Source organism: Myotis yumanensis, unplaced genomic scaffold, assembly GCF_028538775.1.
Source record: "Myotis yumanensis isolate MYYU_CA2020_CCGP unplaced genomic scaffold, mMyoYum1.0.hap1 SCAF_5, whole genome shotgun sequence".
Classification (NCBI taxonomy): Eukaryota; Metazoa; Chordata; class Mammalia; order Chiroptera; family Vespertilionidae; genus Myotis; species Myotis yumanensis.
Genome location: NW_027223756.1, coordinates 81,534,248 through 81,561,425, shown reverse-complemented (window position 1 = coordinate 81,561,425; position 27,178 = coordinate 81,534,248). Strand labels below are relative to the sequence as shown.

Genomic DNA, 27,178 nt, shown 5'->3' with positions numbered 1-27,178 from the left:
GGGGAGGGACTGCTGAGGGTTGTGGGTGGGGGGTGGCGGGGAGCGGGGTGGGAGCGAATCAGCAACACCAGGGAGGAGAGGAGGTGAACCATGGGCAACTCCAAGAGTTGCTGCCTGAAGGCCAGTCCCAGTCCCAGTGCCAGCCCCAAGCTGGATTGGGGCTCCAGGCACGTTAAGTCCAAGTGTGAGTCTGAGGTTCATGAGGCGGCTGCTAGGGACACAGGGGCAGTAGAAACAGTGCCTGCTACCCCGAAGTCTGAGTCAACTTCCAGAGCCCTCAAGCGCCACCACCTGAAGAACATCAGCGCCCCGGCGACGCCCAAAGGTAAGAGGCAGCAATTCCCTTCTGCTCTTTGGGGTACCTCTGTCCTCCGCTGCCCCCGCAGTCCCCGGGAGGGACTTACTGCCTGGGGCTCCTTCCAGCTGGAGCCAGCTTTCCTAGGGAAGGGCACCTGGTCCCCCACCCCTGCTGCTCTCGCCCTTGCGGCCGGATCTTTTCCCTCTTTACTACCTGAGCAGCAAGGTAGGATTTTGACCCTCCTGCTTGCCTGCTGACCTTCCTCAGTGCTTTGTTCGATTGAGTTTACCTGCTGGGAATGCCACACGTGAGCAGGTGTTTCAGTTGATTAGGACAGAAGTACAAGGAATGAGGGTTCCATTGTATTTGAAGTAATGCCGCGCAATAAAGCATGGGGTGTCCTGTGTGTGTGTGTGTGTTTCTTGTTTTAAGCTAATCGCTTTTGGTTAGGATTGCTGTGTTTCTCAGTTGCTTCCAGAGCCATGGGTGCCTCACAGTAGAGTGGAGACAGTAAAGCTACGCCCTGGCCCTCTCTTCACTCATAAGGGACTGTTTCTGTGGTGCCCACCCCACACCAGAGGAGGCGGTGTGGGGAACAGCACAGCCAAGACCCTATTCAGAGCTTTTCTTCTTCTCCTGGCCTTTGTGAGAGCAAAATGACGCTGGGTGCTGTAGCCACGGGAAATTAGGTTACCGTACTCATTTTCGTTTTAAAAATATTTTTTAAAAATAGTTTTTTGAACCCTAACTGGTTTGGCTCAGTGGGTAGAGCATTGGCCTGCACTTAAGGGTCCTGGGTCCAATTCCAGTCAAGGGCACATACCTCGGTTGCAGGCTTCCCCCCAGCCTGGGCCCTGGTCAGGGCTTGTGCAGGAGACAACCCATTGATGCGTTTCCCTCACATCGATGTTTCTCTTTGTCTTTCCCTCTCTCTTCCACTCTCTCTAAAAAGCAATGGAAAAAATGTCCTCGAGTGAGGATTAAAAAAAAGAAAGAAAAAAATAGTTTATTGATTTTGGGAGAGAGAGGGAGAGTGACAGAGAGAGAAAACATTGATGTGAGAGAGTAACATCGGTCTGCTGCGTCCTGCACACCACCCCCAGCAGGGACAGAGCCCAAAACACAGGCATGTGGCCTTGACCAGGAATGAAACTGGCAACCTTTGGGTGCAGGGACGATGCCCAACAAACTGCAACACCAGCCAGGGCTACTAAGGCAGCACTCATTTTAAAATGTACATTTAAATAGGTTACTTTCCATTGGTTTTTAGTGAGGTATTTTAGTTGATTACCAAGAAGTGGTTCTGGACATTTCCAGGGAGGCCCATGAGCCTGGGGACTAGTGCCTGGCCAGAACCTGGTTCTCAGAGCGTCAACTCTTAGATCCTGGTGGTTCAAGTGAGGTGGGTGTAAACGTACAATCAGATACCACTACTGGGTAGAGGTTCAGATATGCTACAGGCAAACTTTTTCAGCAGCTTCGTTTCTCACCTGGTCTGAATGGATTTGCCCTTTTTCTCTGTACATGGAGAGCCTCTCATTTGTGCCTAATATAGGTGATACGTTAGGTCAAAAAGTAACACTAAGTTTTTAGATTTTACTTTAGGGTGTTCATCTTTCCAGGTATTCCAAATTATAAATTTTGTTGTAAAGTATTTACAATGAAATAAAATTTTGCTCATTTTGTATGTGGTAGTTTCTCAGATAATCAGCCACTGTTATTTTCTATGGCATTTGTATCAGAATTGATCAGTTAATTTGTTTTGTCTTAGAACAAGACAAGAGGAAGAACGATGATGTAAGTAAGAGTTGAAGAGTTAAGTAAGAAATTAATAGTTTGATATAAAATTGTCTGCTGTGATTCCTAACAACTATAATGGGTGGATACCAATAGCATGGACCTCATTTGTAGGTGTTCTCAAGCTCCTCTATTTTCCTAATTATTCTAGATTGAAGGAGAATTTATTCCTTCAAATAGTGATACTTTTCAAAAAAAAATATGGTCTGGAACTTCTGATTGATAAGGAAAAAGTGGCTTTGCAGTGAAACCATTAAAACAAGCACAATGGTGTTTTATACAATATTTGGATCTTTCTGATTATAGGCTACTGGCAATGTTAAAAGGCTCTGTATTTTAAAAGGCATCAAGTAGATTATTCCCCTGCCCAATCTCTTGTGCATTTGTGGGGGATGCTGATGGGGAAGTATGACAGCATGAAGAAAGCTATTTTCTATGAAATGAGGAAGGATGGCTCATCTGAATTAGTTTTTAAAAACAACAAAACCAAGCATATTAAAGTTATTATTATTTTCTGATATTCAAAAATGCTACTGTTATTCTCAATTATTTACAATGATTAGTTATTGGCCTTATTTTAAGGAAGAGAATTGTCAAAACATAGTTCAGGCTATGTCAGTATTTGATTATTGCTAAATTGTTGGGCTCTTTGCAAATCAATGGATACTTCTCAAATCAATGGATACTGCTAAAGTGTGTTAAGGATAGTGTTTTCTCTAAAGGTTCTCAAACATTTTGTCACCTCTCCAGTACCACTGCACATAAATTCTAAATTGTATCCGTAGTAAGGTTTATCCTCTAGATGTAAATGATTTAAAAAACTTGTTGCCCTAGCTGGTTTGGCTCAGTGGCTACAGCATCAGCCTGCAGACTGAGGGGTCCCAGGTTTGATTCTGGCCAAGGGCACATGCTAGGGTCGCAGGCTCAGGCCCCAGTGAGTGGCGTGCAGGAGGCAGCCAATCAAAGATTCTCACTCATCATTGATGTTTCTAGCTCTCTATTCCTCTATCTTCCCCTCTGAAATAAATAAAATTTAAAAAAAAACTTCAAGTACTGGAGCTGCTAATCTGTCCCAGGTTCTGTGCTCAGCAGCTGGAGGCAGGAGAGAAGTCCGAGTCCTCCCTTCCCTAGAGAAGCTTAGGTTTCTATGAGAGGGACACCCTGGAGGCAGTTGATGCCATGTGACAAGTGGACACTCAGATGTGGGCGTGTGCAGGACAGAGGTTGGGTGGTGTGGCTGCTGGTGAGGGTATCCTGGAGGCAGATGGGGAGGAGTTGAGCTTGCTGGACAAGGAAGAAGAGGCCTTGTAAGCAGAGAGCAGCTGAGTGAGGCAGGATGGGGGTGAGTGTCAGATGACCAAGAGAACAGAATTAACAACATGTAGAAATGAATGGAAACTATTCTCTGGGGTTCTCACTTGAGAAATGTAATGATAGTCTTCCTTAAACATGAAGTGAGAGCTTAATTCTGAAAGCTGTTTTATCTGGTTTTTGGGAACGTGAGGCTCAGAGAGACCTGTGACCCCCAGCTTGTTAGCAAATGGGCAGCCCTGGCACACACACACCTCTGACCAAACATGCTTGTTTTGTGTCTCTGTCTCCTGAATTAATATTCATTGTTGGCTTTCATTTACTGCAATAAAATGGCTGTGAATTTTTATTATTTAATGCATTGCATTTAAGTGTAATAAATGAACAAGAGAAATAGGAAATCTTAGCTACGTTTGCTCTCTTAAGGAAGAAAAACACTGAAGTCTAATTCTAAACGTTTTACACTATTATAAAGGGCATGTTTAATAGGGGTTTGGCAGGTTTGATGATAAGTACTTATGAAAGGGAATATTTTATAAGCCATTCCTCAAATCTTGTCTGTGGAAGTTAGATTATGTACTGGGTTTACATAGACCCGCACATGATATCACACTCATGCAGCTCATGGACTGTTAAGAAAAACCTTCATGCTTAATTGTTTGACATTTTAACCAAGAGAAAAAAACAGACACTTTTATAGGTTGAGCATACGTACTGTGACATCTGCCTCTCTTTCCCTCTGCGTCAGGAGTGTCCAGGGCGCCTTACTAAAGGATATGGGTCGTGTCCCACAGTGTTTCTCTCTGACGATGCCATCAGGCAGCCGGACTTTAAAACCACCATCCGAGCGTGAGTACCTCTAAGTTGCCACAGGCTGAGTGACAGACCCCCTTCTGCTGAGAGCATCCTACTGACCCATAGTCTCAGCCACTGTGTTGTCCTTCTCAGCAACCAGGTTAAGGAACTGGTGTCTATATTTATTGATGTCAAGTACCTAAATATGAGATTTCAATTTCCATGTAGCCATTAGAGGGGATGGAAGAAGGGAAAACCAGTTAGCAAATATATGAAATCCCCCCAAAATATCGTGTGTTTTTTTCTGTTTTTGAGGCATTTTGGACCATAATGGAAAGGAGAAGTGCTTTTTATTGGGTGTTTCTATTAAAACGTATTTCTTTATGGGACATGGTTCTAAAACAGTGCACAGCACTTTGGAAGCTATTCTTGCAGGAAGGAATAGTTTCTCCCCCACTGGCTCAAGAGTGTGTCTGCATTACAAGTTAATTGGATTTTGTCAGATTTTCCCATCATACATTTCTCTACACTATGTCTGTATTAAAAGTTACTTTTCCTTCCTACCCCCAAAGTGGGATGTATCACATCAGTCTTTAAGGAATAACTTTTCAAGCTAATTCCTTTGTAGGTAAAATTTGTTCAACTGAAGTTTTAATTTAGTAGATACATAAAATTTAATTATATATGTATATATATGTATAAATATATCTTCAAGATACTGCATCTTGTGGCCTGGTGCTCGAAATTCATGCACATTAAAAGGAGATTAATTAGAGGAAATATTTAATATTGCTATTTGCACTTTCTCTATAATAGAAGTGTCAGAGATGAAAAAAAATTAGTAAAATGTATGTGAATATCTTCCTCCTGTCAGAGTCTGGGCCGCACCACAGGACCCAGAGTCAAGTCCCTACCCACCCACGTGTGCCTTAAAATCGTGTGAGATCCAGACCTGGCCACCCCTGTGCCCCATTGGGCTAGGTCCAGACCCTGCCAGTCCCACCCTTGTCAAGCCCCGCTGAGCAGGGGGTGCAGCCTGAGGTCCCCCAGCCCAGGCTGGAGCGGGAGAGCACGCCTTGAGGCCCCCTGCCAAGTTCCACGGGGGGGGGGGGGGGGGGTGTCCTCAGGTCCCTGCTGATTGCTCGGTAAGGCTCCTTTACGGGAACTCGGCTTCCATTGTGGTGTAGTCATCTTTGTGGTGGTTACAGTCAATTTGCATATTCCTCTCTAATATATAGGAGATATATAAAGAAAGAAAAAAGTGAAAGAAGTAATTTTTGGAAACATAGCCATAGACAGGTTTATACTTAAGCAACCATGAACAGTGTTATGATGATGAAAAGTGTTTACTAGTTGCCCCATAGCCTACCATGGGAGATGAACTTTATTTTTTTTTTTTTTTTTTTTTTTTTTTACTGGCAAGTTCTGTTTTATTTTATTTTATTTTTTTTTGCTTAAAGCATTACAAAGGGTATTACATATGTGTCCTTTTTTTCCCCCCCGCCCTTGACAATACCCCGGCTTCCCCTACCCCCCACTGTCTTATGTCCATTGGTTATGCTCATATGCATGCATACAAGCCCTTCAGTTGATCTATTAACCCCCTCCCTCCTGCCCCCCAACCCTCCTGCCGGGAGATGAACTTTAAAAACACCCTAAGAGGAAAACTCTAAGCTTATTTAAGAGAGAAAATGCATATTCTGTCCAGCTTCCTGGCTCCCATGGGGTTGTCCAAGGTACATTCTCAGTGTCTGCAATATGAGGGCTGATTCTCCAGAACACGGTTTGGGAAATGCTCCCTGACAGTATTAATATATTCACCTTTAATTGTATTTTCAGCCTGAAAAACATAATCAGCTTTAAAATGTCATTTTCATAATGTGCCATCTTTTTGCTAATTAAATTATTAGTAACTTCTACTTTAGTTAAAAAACAGCAAGTTCACAATTATAATAATATAACTTGCTTCTCTCACTTATAACAGTAGTTGAGATCAAATTGTGTTTCCGCAAAAGCTGAACCCCATCTCTCTCTCAACTCCTGAGCTTTGAGACCTATTGAGGAATCACTGAATGTTTGTATTCAGCCAAGACACTAAATCCTGGAGTAAAGAATAACACCACTCAACTTTGGATGCATTCTGTAGCTTCTTTTGAATTCAAAAGATTCTGATGTTACAGAATAATTCAAACGTAGTTGTAAAGGTTAGCCTTGCTCAGACAAGTAGGTTTCATGCTTCTTTCTCCAAATCAGTCTAATTCAGGAAGTACAGGAAGTTTCCATTTGCTGTCCTCCCTTTTGAAAATGGTCATTCAGAGCCACACCCGCCCGCTTCTGCTGCAATTAGACAGATGTATGAGCTTTTTCCTTGGGATGGACCCTGGATTTCAGCAGGATGCATGGAGAGGCAAACGCTTTATGCAAATTAGCATCACATCATAATTTGGCCTCAGAATGGAAACAGTTTGGACTTCTTCTTCTTTTTTTTTTTTTTTTTGTTAAGCTATGTGGCCGAACTTCTTGATAGTAAAATACGAGGAACACAGGTGGTGGGCTGCGATCTAAAGTAAAGCCCTGTTAGGACTCAGGACCAGCCCTGCAAGGCGCTTTCACAGCAGGCTGAAGGCTGCCTGACGAATGCAGTGTGAAAGGCAGTCTGAGTGAATTCTTGACTAATGTCTACGACATGGTACAATGCTCAGCTGTTCTTGCCACTGGATAGTCTTCAATAAAAACTTAATTGCATTTCTTTTAGTCTCTTAAAGAAGTCCTACTCTTAACTAAGCATTGGCAGAAACTCTTAAAATGGTGACATGGGGTGGGGTGGCGCTCAGCCCCCGCCGAGCTCAGGATGCCCTGCTGTTTGTAACTAGTTCCCAGCCTCTGATGATGCCATTTGCCTTCCATTTCCATCTTCAAGAACTTGAAGCAGCATTTATTAATCCTTTAAACCAGTGGTTCTCAACCTTCCTAATGCCACGACCCTTTAATACAGTTCCTCATGTGGTGACACCCAACCATAAAATTATTTTTGTTGCTACTTCATAACTGTAATTTTGCTACTATTATGAATCGTAATGTAAGTATCTGATATGCAGGATGTATTTTCATTGTTACAAATTGAACATAATTAAAGAATAGTGATTAATCACAACAACAATATGTAATTATGTATGTGTTTTCCGATGGTCTTAGGCAACCCCTGTGAAAGGGTTGTTCGACCCCCAAAGGGGTCACGACCCACAGGTTGAGAACCGCTGCTTTAAACTCTGGGGAGAATCTTCCAGTTCTTACACTCAGATATGCATCCCTTTTATTAAAAACAAACAAACAAACAAACAGTGCTAATAGCAGGCAGTGTGTTTAAACTGCTTTGCGAATATGATGTATGGTATGAATGTCTTTTAGGAGGAAAAACTCAGCCCTTTTGGGCATGGATGTTTCTGTTTTTATGTTAATCAAGGGGAAGGGATTAGCTAGGCGCACAAAATGACTTGGTGGGGTTTTGTTTGGTTGGTTTTTTCTTTTAGAAAGTAAAGGACTCACAGGCAAGGCCTGTTCTCTCCTCTGGGAGCTGAACCCATGATCCAGGACAAGGAATTTGCAGGTGTTGATCCCTTCGGATTGCGCATGACGTGCCCAAGGAATCTGACAAATGACGCAAACGAGTTGCCCTACTTTAGAGTAGTCATTCAATCTAAATCTATCAATCCTAACTTTCTTATTCTCGGATGTGATTGATGATGTGTATATTCTTACTTTTTCTACAAATGGGCATATGTATCTTTGTGGATATTTTGGAGATAGCTTTTTCTTGGACTCTCCCATTTATAGACTCTTTCTAGGCTTTTATGGTGCAGTTCCCTGCTTTTCACAGATTGCTAGACGAATGTATTTCTGCTTTTTTCTTATGGTAGGATGACAGCAAAAATAGCTCACTGAGTTGTCAGTTTTACCAGTTTAAGACACTTTCTTTATTACAGTTTCAAGGATGATCTTTTCGGGCTATTTCTCAGTTATTCTAAGGGCCAGATTTTGTAAAATGTCCATCAGGAATGTCCGTCTCAGACGCCCTTTGTGTAGCCTGGGCCTTAGGCATCCCCGCGCAGGAATGTCCCCGTTCCCAGAGCAACTGTCGCCATGGACCGACTCTCCCACATGCTTCTCAGAGGTTTGGCTTCTGTTGATGACTGGTTCTTTCTCACTGTCCACTCTGTGGGCTGCTTGGTCCTGTCATATCCCCTTTGCGTTTGGTGACCTGGCAGATTCTCTCTTCCATAGCAGCTCACCTTCTCCTGGCCCCTTCTACGGAGCCAGGTTTCCAATCACAGTCAAGTGGAAACAAAATTATTAAACTCAGTTCTCCTCTTCCAAAAAAGAAGAAAAAGAAAGAAAGAAAGAAAGAAAGAAAGAAAGAAAGAAAGAAAGAAAGAAAGAAAGAAAGAAAGAAAAGAGAGAGAGAGAGAGAGAGAGAGAGAGAGAGAGAGGGAGGGAGGGAGGGAGGAAGGGAGGAAGGAAGGAAGGAAGGAAGGAAGGAAGGAAGGAAGGAAGGAAGAAAGAAAGGAAGGAAGGAAGAAAATGGTCATTCAGTAGATTCATTATTGGTGAAGTAAGGGTTTACTGAGAAAATTCATAGAGCTAATTGAGTTTTAAGAATGATTTTGAAAAATGTGCATCATGGTACATTGTTCCCAATGGGGTGCAGTCTTTACTAGAATCACTTATGCAACTTTTCTAAAAATGTTTGTCTCTAAATACATGCATTTCACCACCACCCCCAACAGTCTCTCAATGTCACAACCTTTGACAAGCTGAGGAAAACTGTGAGGCATGATTACATTTAATCAACTTTGCAAGTAAATGTTATTAATATTACACTGTGAAGCATTGCGATGCGTTCTTAGCATTGCTTGTGTCAGGATAACTAAATCTACTGATGTTTTGGGCTCTTACACTTGCTACTCAATTTCCTAATAATTATGTAAAAGTGATGTTAAACTTTTTTCTGGTACAGAGCATTTTATTTAATTGTAGGAAAATAATGGAAATGTGTGTGTAGGTAGATAGTGAAATAAATCAACTGAAACGCAGGGACTCACAACTTTTTTAAAAGCACAACTACTGTATGGCTTAAATTTAAGTATGTGCACAAATACATATAACATGTACAGGATGAAAGGTCCTATGAGTACAAGGGCAAATGATGGGGGAGTGTGTACTAACATGTACAGGGTGGGGCCAAAGTAGGTGTACAGTCTCGAGTATGTGAAATTGCAAAATAGCTAAAACAAGGGGCAAAGTGCCCATATGATACTGATGGGAATGAAGATTTCAAGACCACTGGGCAGCTGGGATGGTCTTCCCGCTCCCCCGCCCACGACCCATTAACAATTGTCCTCAAACCTAACATAATAAAACCAATTGTTACAATTCTTTTTTCTTCCACAGCATGACTTTCTCCATACATCACATCATAAAGTACAGGTGAGTTTTAAAACCTGTATTGTTATTCTAGCTAGTAAATGTATAACATATCAAATTGAGTGTTAGGTAGTAGCTGTAGACATTTTTGAAGCAAGCTGTAAAGTGCTTTTTATTATATTATGAGAGGCCGGGTGCACAAATCGTGCACAGGTAGGGTCCAGTTGGCCGGCCCCAATCAGGGCCAGTTGGGCTGGGCCGGCCACGGGAGAGACCCCAGGTGGTTGGCGGGCCAGCCCTGCCCCCTGGTCAAACTCTAGTTGAACTCCTGGTCAAGGGAACAATTTGCATGTGACCATTTTATTATATAGGATTAAAGTGAATGAATTGTTTTTGTCCTAAGACCCATAACGCTTGAGTTATTGAGGATCCCAAAGAGTATTTGTTTATGTGGGTTATTTGATATTTACTGTATTAGAAATTAAAATGGAGCTTTAAAAAATAAATCCACTGTATGTTTAAACAGTTTTTATAGTGTTACTGAAATTCTGAGCTGGATAATTCTTTGTTGTGGCAGATTGTCTTGCCCACTACAGGGTATACTATAAAAGACAATATGAAAAATAATTATTTTCTGCACCAAAATTTGAGTGGACATGTATCATTAATCTACATTTTTGCAAATTTTTTAAATGTCTGGCTTAATAGAAGACACCTGATTCTCATGGATATTCTGTCTTCAATCATTTGCCATTACTTCAGTCATCTTAATCCTTTGCTTTGAAGAAGTATTAGGAAGACCCAGCCTCATGTAGCTAGCTCTATCTCTCTCCCTTCCTCTCTGTAAAAAATCAATAAAATATAAAAAAAAGAATGTAATACAGGAAAATAACAAGTGGAAATACAGGAAATAAACATGAATGTCATATCCACATGAATTAAAATTCTAAACACATTGTAGCCCAGCACTACTGCTTTATAAAGTGTTCTTGTGTATTCCAGTGTGAGCGGGAGGGATGGAAATACATTTGGTTTGCCAGCATTGCCTGTCAGGGCGGGTCAGTGGTTTTGAAAGCAACGCTAGCTGGTCAGTGCAGAAAACATTGCACAGGGTTTGATGTACTGAGTAAAAAGAAGTCAGGAAACCCTCTTACAGAGTCAGTTTGTCAAACTGCTTTGTTGAAAGTTAAGCTTCCCCCCGAACCCCCTCTAACTCCTAAATGATGTGTTCCTGAGATACTAACATTTCCTGAGTACGGTTTTTAAATGCATCTTCTTGTTTCATAGAGTTGGAAATAAATCGTTCGATATTTTCGATGAGAGAAAGCACCCGTTCAGAGTAAGTGTCAGTTTTATTGAGGTTCTATTTGTCTCTCATACTGTGGTGTTTCTTTCATACTGATCTGCTTTGAAATGAATTATTAGAAGAAAATGACTCCCTCCAGCTTGAAGTCAAAAGCATCTTCTTTTCAGTCTTCTTCCCACTGCATGTTGTCTCTAATGATTTTACAAAAGGAGTCTTGTGTGAGGGCCACGTCAGTAAGAACTGAGCCACAGCTTTGTATAGTCAGGGAGCTAAAGTGAGTAAATGTGCCCCAAATGAGTAAGTGTATCGTTCTTAAAGAAAAATTTCAGGAGCACCAAACAATATAAACGTCTGTAAATAGACCTTTAGGTATGTTAAGACTCTTTGAAAAAACTGAGACAGCTACTTAAATTTTAAACCAATTAAAATGAGAGGAATTTCCTACTTCCCTCCTCTGAAGCTCTGCAGCGACAGGTAGCTGGTGCCTCCTGTGGAGCACGGCACAGCCAGAGTCTCGGGGTCACAGGAACATGAACATGTGTTTTCAGAGCTGGTTGCAGAGAAGAGTGACATGGGGGTCAACGTGCCTGTGAGCCTACACATGGTTTACATTTCGGTAGACTTCTGTGGAGGGGGGAATGGGAGACATACGTAACTGTATGCAGGTTGTGCCTGTATCAGTAACTGTAACTGGTGAGTATACAATCAGTGTTGTTTAAGATCATTGTTTATACTTCAAAGACTAAAAGAGCCCTAGCTGGTTTTGCTCAATGGATAGAGCATCGGCCTGTGGACTACAGGGTCCTGGGTTCGATTCTGGTCAAAACCACATGCCTGGGTTGAGGGCCTCATCCCCCAGTAGGGGGTGTGCAGGAGGCAGCTGATCAATGATTCTCTCTCATTATTGATGTTTCTACCTCCCTCTCCTTCTCCCTTACGCTCTGAAAAAAAAAAAAAAAAAGTGTCATTATTTTTTAAAAAGGCTAAAAGACATGTCACCTACTCACAATTATTTTAGGGACAGGTGGGCAAAGTACAAGGCTGATAGCATGAGAGTTCTTATGTATTTTCCTTCAGTGGGTACTTATGTTGCCTTGTTTCTCTTTTCAGCACGAGATAATTACAACGGACCACTTTCTGCGTGACCCTGAACTGAAGAGTGTCTACAGATTTGTCTGTACTCTTTTCAGTGCTGAACACCTCACCGCTGAATGTGCGATTGTGACCTTGGTAAGACAGCTCTTCCAGAGGCTGCTTCTCTGTCCCGGGCTCAGGCGATGGTCTGCTTTGCACATCAAAGCAGATTCCTGACATGATCCTCAGAACTTTATTAAGAGAAGCTATGAAGGGGAGTAAGCCACACACAGTGGAGCTAAATAATCGTTGGGATTGAAAGTGTTACCATTGCTGTATCCATCGCAAACAATTGCTATTAAAGACATGAGGGGAGATTTCAGTTTCTTCCCCCAACTCCCCACCCAACCCCAAGAGCTTATATTCTAGTGGGGAAGACATAGGTAGTTTTTTAATGAGTGTTTTTAAAGAGATGAACACTTCAGGTGGTGTGAGCACCAAGAAGATAAAGCAGGATGAAGCGATGAGGTGACCACAGAGGTTTACTCTTTTCGGCAAAAAGGTCAGAGGAGCCTCTTTAAAGAGGAAACATTGGAACCGTGACCTGGCTGAGCTGAGGAAGATGAGCTCTGGCATTGTGGGCAGGGGCTGAGGCACGCTGCTGAGCCGGGCACAGGGTTGGTGTGTTCAGGGAACAGTGCGGTGTGGCCGTGTGGTCAGAGTGTGGGATGAGGAAAGAAGATGAGTCACACACGGGCAGGATCCTGTCTCATAGGCCTGGAGGCTTGCAGGCCATGGGAAGAAGTTACATTAGATTTGCCTGATGGGAAACCTTCGGCAGACATTGAGTTGGGGGTGAAGTGCTCTTAAGGGAAGAGGCTCCTCTGGCTCCTGGGGAGAAGGGACTGTTGTTGGAAGTCCGAGTGGAGGCAGTAAAGTCAGGAGTCAGTGAGAGTCATGCAGGTGAGAGGTGCCCAATGCACTGGAAAGCGGTCAGATTCCCACGGGGAAGGGGAGGCAAGACTTGCTAGCAGATCAGAGCAGGCTGGCTCAAGTGGAGGTTTGTGGTCCCAGCAACTAGGCAAGTGGCCGTGCCCTCTATGCTGTTAGGGATGGCGGGGAAGTGGGCAGTGAGATGAAGAGCTCTGTTTGTATTTTGAAGGCTCTGAGGCCCTTAGCAATAGCCGTTTCAGTGGAGTGACAGCGGCAGGGGCAGACTAAAGTGGTGAAAGAGAGAATGGGATGGCCTCTGGCTTTGGCTGGCCAAGCAGTGTCTGTAGAACGTAAGGATAGAAGGAATCTCACCCTTGCCAGGTGGCTCAGTGGATAGTGCAATAGCCCGCACACCAAAGGGTCACGGGTTTGATTCCTGGTCAAGGGCCCCAACCTGGATTGCAAGTTTGATTCCCCTCCCCATACAGGCAAGTGTGTGTGTGTGGGGGGGGGGGGGGGGGGCAGCTAATCGATGTCTTTCTCATATAGATGTTTTTCTCTGTGAATCTCTCTCTATCTCTCCCACCTCTCTTCCTTCCACTCTTTCTAAGAATCAATGAAAAAATATCCTCCCATGAGTATTAACAAAGAAAAAAAAAGAATTTCAAAAATGGATTAAATCTGTCATTTCTAACACTTCAAATCAAGAATGTACACTGAGCTAAAGTGAAAGACCAGTGCTCTACTTTTACAGATTTTCATGGAAAGGCTTTTGGACTGTTCAAACATTGACATATCTCCCATTAACTGGAGAAGAATACTTCTGGGATCTGCCCTTCTTGCCTATGAGTATTGGGGCAAACAGGCTCTGTGGGGCATGGACTACTGCCAGCTCATCAACAACATCATTCCCGTCGATGATATGTGAGCGCTGCTCCCAAATTTCTTTTCCCACTTTATTGAACTCACCCCTTTGGGCAGGCTCCCCTCTGCTCGGGCAGGGACAGGGGTGCTGAGCAGGGCAGGACGCAGCCCCACGTGGGAGAACATGGGTGGAGTCTGACTCCGTGCCCGTCAGAGGTCCAGTCCTAAAGGGGGCTTAGTCCAGCCAGGTCATCTATGTTTCCTGTTTCTGCTTTTCATAGTTTAAAAAGTGCAGCCTGTCCTGTCAAAAGGAATAAGGTGAACAGAAACTTCCCTTTTGTCCTCTGCTGTTGGTCCCATGCACTGGGTGGGGGATGGGTCCCCTTTCCATCAAATGTGGCTGATTTAATTAATTAAATAATTAATTAATTAATTAATACTTGAGGAATCCTTGTTGCCTCAAGAGTGTTGCCCCCTCAGATAGTAGTGGTGGCTTCCCATGGGTCCCTTCACGGCGGTGGTGATGTGCTCACTTCATTTGTGGGTACTTCTCTACTTCCACAAGCCCCTGCCTGTGATGGGCCTGGTGAAAATGCCTGCAAGTTGGTTAGGGCCCAGGAGCAGCATACATCACTCCTTTCATCTGAACACTACAGCGGACCCTGGTCAGTGAGTCAGGAGCATGAATCCACAGTCGCACTCAAGAGACTCTGAGCCCCCAAGTCAGCAGCAGGAGAGCAAAAGGGGGCGGTCACCTCTTCACACTCCTCCCAACTCCAAGTGCTGGGATGCAGGAGGGACCTCAAAGAGCTGCACCTGGTTTGATGGTTAGAGTCTTAGTACAGCTGGGTAACCTTTACTTGTTTCAAAACACAATTTAGAGTCATTCTTGTAGCGCAGAGTGACATTTTTGAAGGTAGCCCAGATGACTAAAATGTTCTGTGTCGGTTTTGTCTCCTCCTCCCCTAGGAATAAGATAGAAATATATTTTTTACGTTTAATTCGGTTTAATATTCAGATCACTGGCAGAGTGTATGCCAAATATTACTTTGAACTTCTAATGATAGCCAAGAAAAAAAATGTGCACGATCTATTTGAACCTTTTTGCCAAGTAGAGCACAGAACCCAGAGGTAAGGCTGTGGAATCACTAAGTGGGGTTTTCTGTCTATCACCTAAGCCAATATCTGTTGATAAATTCTGTGAAACAATGATTAGGAAAATGAAAAGCTTTATAAAATTAATACATTAAATAAGAGCTTTTTAACTCTTTCACATCATATGTCTTTTTTTTCACTGTTGCAACTCCTCTTCTACTATGGTGCTGTTCTCAGAATGTCCACAAGAGAGCATTAGTGCAACTCCTCCCTTACTAGGGTGCTATACTCTGAATTTGCACAAGAGGGCACTATTGCATCTAATCCCTTATTAGGGTGCTGTTGTCAGAATGTCCAAAAGACAGCACTATTGCAATACCTCCCTGCAAGGGCTAGAGCTCTCTAGGTCAATTATTTGGGTTTTCTTTTCAGACTGGCATAATTGATTCCTAGCGTGCTGTTCTGAGAATGTCCACAAGAGGGCCCTATTGCAACACCTCCCCTATTAGGGTGCTGTACTCAGAATGTGCACAAGAGGGCACTGTTGCAACTAACCTATTACTATGGTGCGATTCTCAGAATGTCCACTAGAGGCACTATTACAACACCTCCCTGCAAGGGCTAGAGCACTTGAGGTCTATCCTTTGGGTTTTCTTTTCAGACTGGCAGAATTCATTACTAGGGTGCTGTTCTAAGGATGTCCACAAGAGGGCACTATTGCAACACCTCCCTTACTAGGGTGCTGCTCTCAGAATGTCCAGAAGAGTCACCATTGAAACCCGCCCCTGCAGTGCAGGAGCCCTCTAGGTCTCTCAGTCGGGTTTTCTTGAAAAAATTATTCACAACTGAAATGGACAGATTTAAAATGGACGCTTTCTGTGGTACCTTCGTGGCACTTTAGAGTAAAATGTGTTTCTACCATAATTATCGTGCAAGTGAAATAGGTCCTTCTGATGCTTCAGTCATTAGACCTTCCCTACCTTCCAGTGAAGTTCAGCACATGCCCATTGATTACAGTTTGCTTGGAGTAGATAGTAACTAGTGAAGAGTGGATAGAATTTGAATAGCTCACAAAACACTGATATTGTCCAAGTGCCTGTTTAGTGTGTTTACGGAACAAATGTTCAGGCAACAGATGGTACTGTTCTTTGCCATCATTGAGAACCCAAAATTTAAATAATTCTAAATTCCCGTGCTCTGGCAATCTAATTATAGCTCTTAAAGGACTTCCCTTTGTGAATTTGCAGAAACAGGCATCCACAGAACCTGGCAGTATAGACCTCAGCTACCCAAAGGGGCAGGAACTATACACTATGTGAAGGAGTGTGAACATGTGGCTCTCAGTGATGCTTTTTAAAAAGGGTTGGAACCCTTTTATTTTTTAATTGTGCCTTCTTTGTATTGGGTTTCCTTTCCTAGGCTATTTCCAGAGGCGGTCAAGGAAAAGACCTGGGCAGAGCTGCTATAGAAAGATCTCTTAGCGCCGACAATCTTCTTGGCATGCAACACACCAAAGCCAAGCTGTCTAAAGAAAATGAAGGGTTGTAACATCATGAGACCCTCCTCTACAAAAACTACAGAAATGCCACCTCTCCTTCTCAAAAGCAGTGGTAACAAGCAGTTAAAGAGATAAAGGAGGTCCCTGGCCGGCTTCCCTCGGGGGTTAGAGCATCAGCCCATTCACCTCAGGGTCCTGGGTTCAATTCCCAGCCAAGAGTGTGTAACTGGGCTGCAGGTTTGATCCCTGACCCCAGTCCGGGCCCATGTAAGAGGCAACAGTTAATGTCTCTCTCATGGAGATATTTCTCTCTTTCTGTCCCTCCTCCCTCCCTGCCTTCTCCTGTCCCTCCCTCTCTTCATCCCTCCCTTCCCCCTCTCTCTAGAAATTAATGGGGAAAATATCCTAGTGTGAGGATTAGCAAATAAATAAATATTAATTGATTAAAATTAAAATTAAAATAAAAACCAGGAATAAACAAGAGGTTTCCCGCAAATCTTAGTGAAATTTTAAACTTTGATATTGTGGGCTTTGGCATCCAAGGCACCTCTGCAGAAGTATAAATGCTACAGAATTATAAAACACCATTTAAAATCTAATTAGAAAACTTTGCCAGAGAGATCCAAGATGGCTGTCAGGAAAATGTGGGTAATCGCCGCCTCCCACAGCGACAGCAACATTACAACTAAGTTACAGGACAACCGTCAGCCAGCACCACCTGAAATCTGGCTGAATGGAAGTCCTACGTCTAGAGAGTAAAGAAGATTGAGACTGGTAGGAGGGACAAAGGCATGGAACTGGATGGCCTGGCACCCGTTAGAAGAGCAAAAAGAAAACAGTTTCCAAAAATATGAAGATTGTGTCAGGAGCCCCTAGGACAACTTCAGCCATACCAACATTCACATCATGGGGTGGCTGGAGGAGGAGAGAGAGCAAGTTATTCAAAATCTATTTGAAGAAATAATGACGGAAAACTTCCCCTGCTTGGAAACATAAATAGACTTACAAGTCCAGGAAGCACAGAGAGTCCCAAACAAGAAGAACCCAAGAGCCCCACACCAAGACACATCATAACTAAAATGCCAAGGGTTAAAGACAAAGAGAGAATCCTAAAAGCAGCAAGAGAAAAACAGTTAGTTATCTACAAGGGCGCACCCATATGACTGTCTGATTTCTCAACAGAAACTTTGCCAGAAGGAGTTACAAGAAATATTCAGAGTGATGAATAACAAGGATCTACAACTGAGATTACTCTACCCACCAAGGAGGAGGAGGAAGAGGAGGAGGGGTTGGGGGAGGGAGAGGGAGGAGGGGAAGAAGAAATCAAAACTATAAACAATAAAATGGCAATAAATACATACCTACCAACAATGGAATCTAAAAATCAAAATAAACAAACAAGGAATCTACTGAACAAAATAAACTGATGAATAAAATAGAACCAGAGGCATGAAAACATGGAACAGACTGGAGAAACTCAGAGACAAGGGGGGAGTGGGGGTGGGAAGAGATTGTCTGAAGATCTTACATGCCTACATGCATTACCTACGGACTCAGACAATAGGGTGGTGAAGGCCTGGGGCAGGGCAGGAACCGCGTGAAAGGGGACAATGAGGGGATAAAAGGGACATCTGGAGTACTCTCACCAATAAAAATTAAAAATAATAACTAAAGTTTACTTACATTTCTCTTAAACTTATTTAGTTTTGTAAGTTGTAAATATTAAGCTTTTAATTTTCTGTTTCAGCCCCCTCTTGGAGATGGCGACGATTGGCTGAAACAAAGAAATTTAATATTTAAATATTAAACATTATATTTGTTTCAGCCGTCATTGGATGAAACAAAATAGTTTACTATTTAAGTATTAAACATATCAAACATTTTTGAGTCAGCTATCTTTGGTTGAAACAAAAATACTTAGTTTTAAATATTAAATTTTTGTTTCAGCCACAATGGGCTAAAAATATTAAAATTTTAAGAGTGAACATTTTTGTTTCTGCCAATATTTGCATCTTTAAGAGGGGTCCAAAACAATTAATATTAAAAGCTAAATATTTAAAATTTACCAAACTAAACAAGTTTAAAAAAATTTAAACTTCCAAATGAGGTCTTATAAATCTGTAGCATTTATACTTCTACAAGTGCCAAAGATTAAATTTCTCTAAGACTTTAAGGGAATACCTTGTATTTTTATGGAAATGTCCTCTTTTAAACATAGTTCTTTGAAATGGAGATCCGAGGACCAAACTGGAATTATAACTAAAATATAGAGGAGCGATTTTCAAACATTTTCATCTCATGGAATACGTAAACTAATTACAAAAATTCTGCACACTCACTAAAAAACATATTTTCTGCCTATCTGACAAAAACAACATACATAATTTTTATTCACTCACTCCAGACAGTTTTCGGTCTGTTGACTGTTGCCTTTTATTTTGATTTGATTTTATTTTGACAATCTAAGGGGAAAGAGGTCAGTGCTCCCTATTAAATAGTCAGGTATTGCATGTTATAATTTTTTTTGCAGCAAACAAGTTGAAAGTAATAGACCTAGAACAAAAGTCAAAAGCATATTAAACACACACACACACACATACACACACACACACATACACACTCACAAATATCCAGCGCCAACAATGTGAAATTCACGATGTCTGTCAGCCAATAAAAAAAACTCCCAGGCAGGGAGGGGGTGGAGGGTGAGGGGAAAGGGTCCGTCGCAATGGAAGAGAGAAGGGGACATCTGTGATACTTTGAACAATAAAGATAAATTTTTATACATAAAAAACATGCTTACCCATAAAAAAGAAACAAACAAACAAGGAAACAAAAAAAGAAACAAAGAAAAAAAGGAAAGGAAACCTATCGGACACATAAAGAAGCAAGGAGAATATTATCTATAATGAGAAGAAAAACCAGTCACTTGAACAAGACAGCAGACAGGGACATTAAAGAGTTATTAGAACCATATATGAAAATATGGGCATGTTAAGGTGGGACAGGGAAGGAATAAAAAGACATGAATCAAACTCCCAGAGATGAAAGAGCTTGAGATGAAAACACGGAATGGGATTAACAGTCGACTAAATACCATAGAAAGAAAAGATTAGTGAACGTAAATACATAACAGAAAACTACACAAAATAAGAGAGAAGACAAAGAAAAAATAACAGTATCAGTGAGCTATGGCCAACTTAGAGCAGCCCAATATATATATAATTGGAATCCCCAAAGCAGGGTGGAGGAGGAGGAAATGGTGATACAAAATATTTTTCAAAATAGTAACCAAAGTGAAGACAATGGAGCTACACCTATAAAGGGCTGAAGGAAAAATATTATCTACATAGAAATCTTTTAATGATACAGACTTTTTCTGTTATATAAAACCTGAGAATATTCCTCCCCTGCAAAACTGCACCACAAAATTGTGAAAAGAAGTCCCTCCCACAGAAGAATGATGGGACCCAGAGAAATCTGATGCAACTCGAGAGAATGAAGGTCTCTAGAAACAATAACTAGACGGGTAAATATAAAATCATTTTCCCCTTTAAAATGGCACTAAAATAAGAAAAATAAATGGGTTCGCTTTGTCCGCTTCCTCGCCAACACTCGCATGATAAAAAGTTCTGGAAATGGATAGTGGTGAGGTCAGGGCATTATAAACATATTTAGTGCCACCGAATTTTACACTTAACAGGACTAAATGGTAACTTTTTAACTTTAATTTCATTGTTGACACTTTCACAGCTGTCCCCATTCTCCCCTCTTTGCCCACCTCCACCCAGCCCCCAACCCCCATTCCTCTGGCCATCTCCACGCTGTTGTCTGTGTCCATTGGGTTATGCATATATGTTCTTTGGTTAATACCTTCACCTTCTTTCACCCAGTCCCCCCTCCCCCGACCCCTCTGCCAGCTGTCAGTCTGTTCCACGTACCCATGCTTCTGTTTCTATTTCGTTCATCAGTTCATTTTGTTCATTAGATTCCACACGTAAGTGAGATCATATGGTGTTCGTCTTCCTCTAACTGGCTCATTTCACCTAGCATACTAATCTCCAGGTCCACCCATGCTGTCGCAAAAGGTAAGACATCCTTCTTTTTATGGCATGTAGTGTCCCATCGTGTAAATGTACCAAAACACTTTTATCCCCTCATCTACTGAGGGGCACCTGGGCTGTTGCCACATCTTGGCTACTGCAAACATCGCTGCTATGAACAGAGGGGGCATGTATTCTTTCAAAGTGATGTTTCAGGAATCTTAGGATATATTCCCACAAATGGGATCACTGGGTCAAACGGTAGTTCCATTTTTAATCTATATATATATAAAGGCCTAAGCGACCATTAGGACCAAATAACCAGAACGACCAGGCAACCAGTCGCTGTGACGTGCACTGACCAGGAGGGGCCACATGCTCAATGCAGGAGCTGCCCCCTGGTGGTCAGTGAGCTCCCAGAGAAACCTCCTGTGGCCGGTGGTGGCATCTGGAGTCTGTTCCTTCCTCGCCCAGCTGGCGACCATCACCTCCTCTCCCAACCCTGCCAGGGCCTTCGTTCCCAGGCTGGGACAGGGAACCAGGGTGGGTGGCGGTGGACATGGCTCTTTCCCAGGCGGTCTGAGTGCCAGCTCCCTCCCTGTGGCCAGCAGCCAACCTCCCATGACCCATCCCTGCCCTTGGCCATCAGTCCCTGATCGGTCCGGCTCTGATAGGCCCTGATCGCTGGCCAGGCCGAGGGTCCCCACCTGTGCACGAATTCATGCACCAGGCTCTAGTTTTTTAATAAAACTCCATAGTGTTTCCCACAGTGACTGCATCAGTCTGCATCAGTACATAAGGGTTCCCTTTTATCCACATCCTCGCCAACACTTGTTTATTGATTTATTGATGATAGTCATTCTGGCAGGTGTGATGTGATAACTCATTGTGGTTTCAATTTGCATCTCTCTGATAACTAGTGACGTTATAGTATTTTTTCATAAATCTATCAGCCATCTGTATGTCCTTTTTGGAGAAGTGTCTCTACAGGTCTTTTCCCATTTTTAAATTGAATTGTTTGTCTTCCTGGTGTTAGGTTGCATGAATTCTTTATATGTTCTGGAAATTAACCCCGTATCAGACATATTATTGGCAAATATGTTCTCCCATACAGGGGGTTCCCTTTCCCTTTTGTTGATGGTCTCTTTTGCTGTGCAGGAGTTCTTTAGTTTGATGTAGTCCCATTTATTTATTTTCCCCTAGGTTTCCCTGGCTCTAGGAGACATATAGAAAAAATGTTTTACTGCCTATGTAACAGGATTTTTATGGTTTTGTAACTTACATTTAAGTCTTTTATCCATTTTGAGTGTATTCTTGTGTATGGTGTAAGTTAATGGTCTAGTTTCATTTTTTTTTGCCTGTACCTTTATAATATTCCCAACACTAATTATTGAAGACACTCTTTTTACTCCATTGTATGCTTTTGCCTCCTTTGATAAATATTAATTGCCCTTAAAGGCATGGACACCCCATTCTGTTCCATTGATCTCTATGCCTATTCTTGGGCTAATGCCAGGCTGTTTTGATTATAGTGGCTTTGTAGTATGGTTTGATATCTGGTATTATGATCCCTCCAACTTTGTTCTTCTTCCTCAAGATTGTTGAGGCTATCTGGGGTCTTTTTCTGATTCCAAATATAATTTTGGAATATGTGTTCAAGATCTGTGAAATATGCCATTGATATTTTAATAGGAATGGCATTGAATTCATAGATTCCTTTGGATACTGTGGACATTTTAACGACATTCATTATTCCAGCCCATGAACACAGCATATGCTTCCACTTATTTGCATCTTCCTCCGTCGCTTTCTGCATTGCCCTATAGTTTTCCGATGCAGGTCTCTTACCTGCTTGGTTAAGTTTCATCCCAGGTACCTTATTTTCTCGTTGCAATAATAAGTGGGATTGCTTTCCTAGTTTCTCTTTCTGAGAGTTTATTATTGGTGTATGAAAATGCCACTGATTCTGAAGATTAATTTTGTATCCTGCTACTTTGCCACATTTGTTCATTAGGTCTAGGAGCTGTGGTGGAGTCTCCAGGGTTTTCTAGCTACAGTATCTTGTCACCTGTGAAAAATGGCAGTTTTACTTCCACTTTCCTAATTTGGATGCATTTTATTTCCTCTTCTCCCATGTTTGGTGTGACTAGAACTTGCAGTGCTATGTTGAATGAGAGTGGTGAAAGCACACATTCCTGTCTTGTTCTTCCCTTTCCTTTGGGGTCAAATTCATTAAATGTTCTCTACCACCAAGCTCCATAAATGTATTGACTATGTTTTCTTCTATATAATTTATTGTTTCAGGACTTTGATCCACTTTGAATAAATTTTTGTGCATGAGAACAAACTGCAATCTACTTTCATTCTTTTGCATGTGGCTCTCTAAGTCTTCCAACACCGTTTATTGAAGAGATTTCTTTCCTCCATTGCTGTTTCCTTTCTCAAAAATTGCCCATATACACCTGGTTTTATTTCTGGGCTCTGAATTCTGTTCCGTTGATCTCTGTGACAGTTTTTCTGCCAATATCATGCTGTTTTGATGATCATAGCTCTGCAGTATAATTTGAAGTCACATAGCATCAATCCTCTGGCTTCATTCTTTTTTTTCAGGATTACTTTGGCTATTCAAGGTCATGGGTGGTTCCATACAAATCTGATGACGCTTTGTTCGATTTCTTTAAAAAATGACATTGGAATTTTAATGGGCATTGCATTAAATCTGCATATTGCTATGGGTAATATGGCCATTTTAACTGTGTTGATTCTTCCAATTCATGAATATGAATTATCTTGCCATTTATTGTATCTTTTTCAATCTCTTTTAATAATGCTTTTGGTATATGAGTCTTTCACATCCTTTGTTTAGTTTATTCTTAGGTATTTTATTCTTTTGGTTGCAATTGCAAAAGAAATTGTTGTTTTTTTGTTTTAATTTTTCATTTCCTTTTCTGAAGTTTCATACAGGTAAGCAGATATAGACAACAGTACGGTGGTTACCAGAGGGAACAGAGTTGGAATAGTAAAGGGTAAAGGGAACCAAATACATGGTGGCAAAAGATTTGAATTTGGGAGGTGGGCACACAATGAAATATACAGATCATGTATCATACAGATGTACACTTGAAATCTACATAATCCTATTTACCAATATCACCCCAATAAATTTAATAAAAAATAAAAAATAAATCCCTAGATAAAGCAAAAGGACATAATCAACCCTATAAAATTTTATGCAACAATATTTCCTACAAAGCTTTAATCATAAAAATTGAAGCAATCTAAACATGCAAAATGAAATAAATGGTATATCCATGAGGAATATTATGTATTCACTTAAAATTTTATCTATAAGTTTTAATAGTATGGGGAAATAATTATGCCAAAATGTAAATTTATAAAATAAAGGGTTTACTACATTGTATTTTAGTGTAATTTCACCTCCAGAAGAACACGCTGTACAGCAAGAACTGGAAGGGTATGTACTAAAATGTTAATCATCGTTCAGGGTAGTGAGACTAGGCGTATTTTTTCTTCTTTTTCACATTTCAGAATTTGTCTCAAATAATAAAGAGGTGTTATTTTGAGAATGAGAAGAAAGGTAAAAACTAGAAAAACATTTCTATGGAAAATGTATTCATACCGCAGCTCAGAAATCTACAAAAAGTGTATGCATTTATGCTCTAAACTAAATCCATCAGGTGGTTTTAAATATACTCTTATGAGAGTCAGATGATTCAGTTCCCATAACCCATAATTTATTCCAAAGGATAACAATCAAAAAACTTGAAACTTAACTGCAATTTTTGGTTTCTATTTGAATCCATTATAAACAAGTGAGTTGTGGGAATATGTCTATATCACATTCTAACTCCTCTTTCCTTTACTGAGCAACTGGTTCATTTCATCTTTATCTTCTTGTGTTTTCTTATTTATCGTCCCTTGATTATTTTATTCTCTATCATCTCAAGTTCTTGGGATGCCAATCTCCAATGTATTGTGTCCTGACTCTACCGCACGGTGGATCGTTCCCTCATGCAGTCTATAGATTTAATTGTGAGCACAGCTTTAGCAAGGTGCATTGGTGTTTTAGATATTCTGTGTGCCTTGACTCATAAAAGTGTCCCCTAGAGAGATTGTGCATCTGCTTCTGTCACAGCTCTTGGGATTTCCATCCCATTCAGTTCCCGTTTTTATACTAATACCTGGCCTTCAGAATTTCAAACCATATGACCAGTACTAGTTCAGATCTTACACGTTGGCGTGGGGTTTTAATTTCTCAGAGGAGACCCCTTCTTATGCACACAGCTCCTAAGGCCCAAACTCTTTTAGATCCTGGATGTGGACTGTCTAGTGCTCTTGTCACAACGGGGCCAGCTCTCCCAGGATGCTGCTCTTAACCAGCGGTCTGAGGTCCGGCCAGTTGCCTGGTGCGAGCCCTCATTGTGGCCTCCATCCTGGTATGGACACTAGGGTTCCAGCCCATGGTCATTCGGACCTCTGTCTGCATCAGTGCACGCGGGAATTCTTGGACATCATTTCGTACGGGTATAACTGTAGTTTTGAGTTCCATCTTCTGTGATGACCCCCAAGTGTTTCTTTTCAGAAAACAAACTTGCTGCATTCTATACAGAATCCTACTGTTGGGAGCGGGAGCAGTTCGCTTTTGAAAATTTGGAGTGGGAAGCGTGGCCTCAGCTGCATTTTGAGTTCAAAAAGTTTCCAAAACAGGACGCTCAGACCATGTTATTAGCACAATTGGTGTGTTGCCTCTGTTCTGAGGCGGTGCACAGACATTAGCCATTAACAACCCCTAGAGCATCAATGTTTTCAGTTTTTACCTTTTAAAGTAAATACAAATATCTACCTATCTGATAACATGATTCTCACTTTATGAAATTCTGTATGTGTAGAAATGTTTTAAATATCTTATCTTTCATGTGTGTTGAGTTTGGCAAAAAAAAGAAAGCTAGGAAGTAGGAGGTTACTCTGGACTGTCATCAGCACCCTCTTAGGTGTCATCGGAAGGCACCCTCCACACAGTTATTATCAAATTCATCTTTAAAAGTAATCCCTGTGCTTTATAACAAGCAGAAAATGGCACTTCCTTTCTGTATCTTTTCCGAAATTTCATTTTCATTAATTCCAAAGTAGAGTTTCTTCAAATACATAGTTTCTCACGTACCTGAAATGGTTGCCTAGTTACCGCAGAGGAAAATGAATTGGATCTCTTCCCTCATGGCAAGTCCATTCCTACTCCTCCGCCAACAGCCCAATAAGGAAAACTGCCGCCTACCTTGTGGGCATCCCCGCTTGTGCCCCTCTCCGGGCCAGTGGCGCTCTTGCTCCTGAGAGCTCTGGCTCTGGCGCCCATGCTCTCCATATCGGGAGGGAAGATGTGAAGTGCGGAGGGTTTGGGACAAGTAGGCTCAGCCCAGGGGCAGTTCATTGGTAGGTTCTGATTTCTATCTACATCCCTGAGATGAGGTTCCCTCAATTATATGACCCCTAAACAGGGTAATAGTGGGAATTATCTTTCAAAAACAGAACTGTATCTGACTGTATAAGACATAACCAAGACTTTCTATGCTCTTTTTGTCATTTGTCACATCATTGGCTTTAAGAGCGTTTTCTAAGGGGAGGGTGGGGAGTTATCGCTCATTTACAGCAGAAGCTGCCCAGGACTACAGGCCCTCAGGTGTCCGCTGGGCACAACTGGAGCATCCAGGCTGGCACTGATCTGAGACCTTTCTTCATGCAAGTTTCCCTTTTCACCAAGGATCTCGATTCAGTGTTTCTTTCTAAATGTTTCTCCTCTTTGCCCAATATGTGGGTCTAGCCCTCTTATTCCATTTCCTTCATGTCTCACCTCCACCACTACTGAATTTCCCACATGTATCGCCATCCTTTTGGCATGGTTTCTATAAATACTGACTCCGACTAATACGTAGCTTGTAGATTAATAGCATGCTTGTGTAAGATGACTATGAACTGCCCTGGCTGGTGCTGGTCAGTGGTTAGAGCGTCCACACTTGAACCAAAGTGTCACGGATTCGTTTCCCGGTCAAGGCAAGTGGCAATGTTGCAGATTTGAACCCTGCCCCAGTTGGGGTGTGTGCAGGAGGCAATATATGTATGCCTCTAATCTTGATTATTTTTCTCTCCCCCTCCTTCCTTCCATTGCGCTCTCTATAAAAATCAATGGAAAACATACTTGTGGGTGAGGATGAAAAAAAAATCCTAGGAACTAACTTCAGAAGAAACAGTTGCCGACCTTCAATCATCCCAGTTCCAGGAGTTTTGCTGGCCTTCAACCGCAGAACCAGGAGGACCGAGATCAGGAGGACCAAGACCAGGAGGACCGAGACCAGGAGGACACACGCAAGACCATCGCTTGACCAGTTTCCTGATGTGTTGGATGGACTGTGCAGGACTCATGCAGAGAACTTTTCCGTCCCCTCCCCTTGATATCTTTGTTTGCTTTCCCTCTCCTTCCTCATGAAAAGCCCAGCCTGCACTGAGATATTGAGACAGACTTTGTGACAAGAGCCTCCCCATCTTCTTATTTGTCTGCACTTGAATATACCACGTTCCTTTTTTACCAACATCTGTCTCGTGAGTTTGGCTTTCGCGGCCCCTGGCTCCTGAACTTGGGTTATGGTTAAAACTGGTAAAGTAGGTGATATGGGGATCAGGCCAGGACCTTGGTAAGTCACGGTGGGCCCAGCCTGGGTCCCAGAGGGCTG

General features: G+C 42.0%; 1 protein-coding gene across 1 annotated transcript; it reads left to right on the top strand.

Moving 5' to 3' along the window:
- The first annotated feature begins 90 nt into the window (after window positions 1-90).
- LOC139011437 (cyclin-Y-like protein 1) lies at window positions 91-26,830 on the top strand. Its single transcript, XM_070416975.1, has 9 exons — window positions 91-325; window positions 2,070-2,095; window positions 4,155-4,255; window positions 9,650-9,685; window positions 10,910-10,961; window positions 12,039-12,158; window positions 13,690-13,859; window positions 14,769-14,910; window positions 26,753-26,830. The coding sequence occupies exons 1-9, from the start codon at window positions 91-93 to the stop codon at window positions 26,828-26,830; spliced, it is 960 nt and encodes a 319-aa protein (XP_070273076.1).
- Window positions 26,831-27,178: the final 348 nt, after the last annotated feature.

Coding starts and splice junctions, on each gene's coding strand:
- LOC139011437 (XM_070416975.1), top strand. CDS start 91: ATGGGCAACTCCAAGAGTTGCTGCCTGAAGGCCAGTCCCAGTCCCAGT. Junction 326..2,069: donor CGCCCCGGCGACGCCCAAAG/GTAAGAGGCAGC, acceptor GTTTTGTCTTAG/AACAAGACAAGAGGAAGAAC. Junction 14,911..26,752: donor TATTTGAACCTTTTTGCCAA/GTAGAGCACAGA, acceptor CTTCAACCGCAG/AACCAGGAGGACCGAGATCA.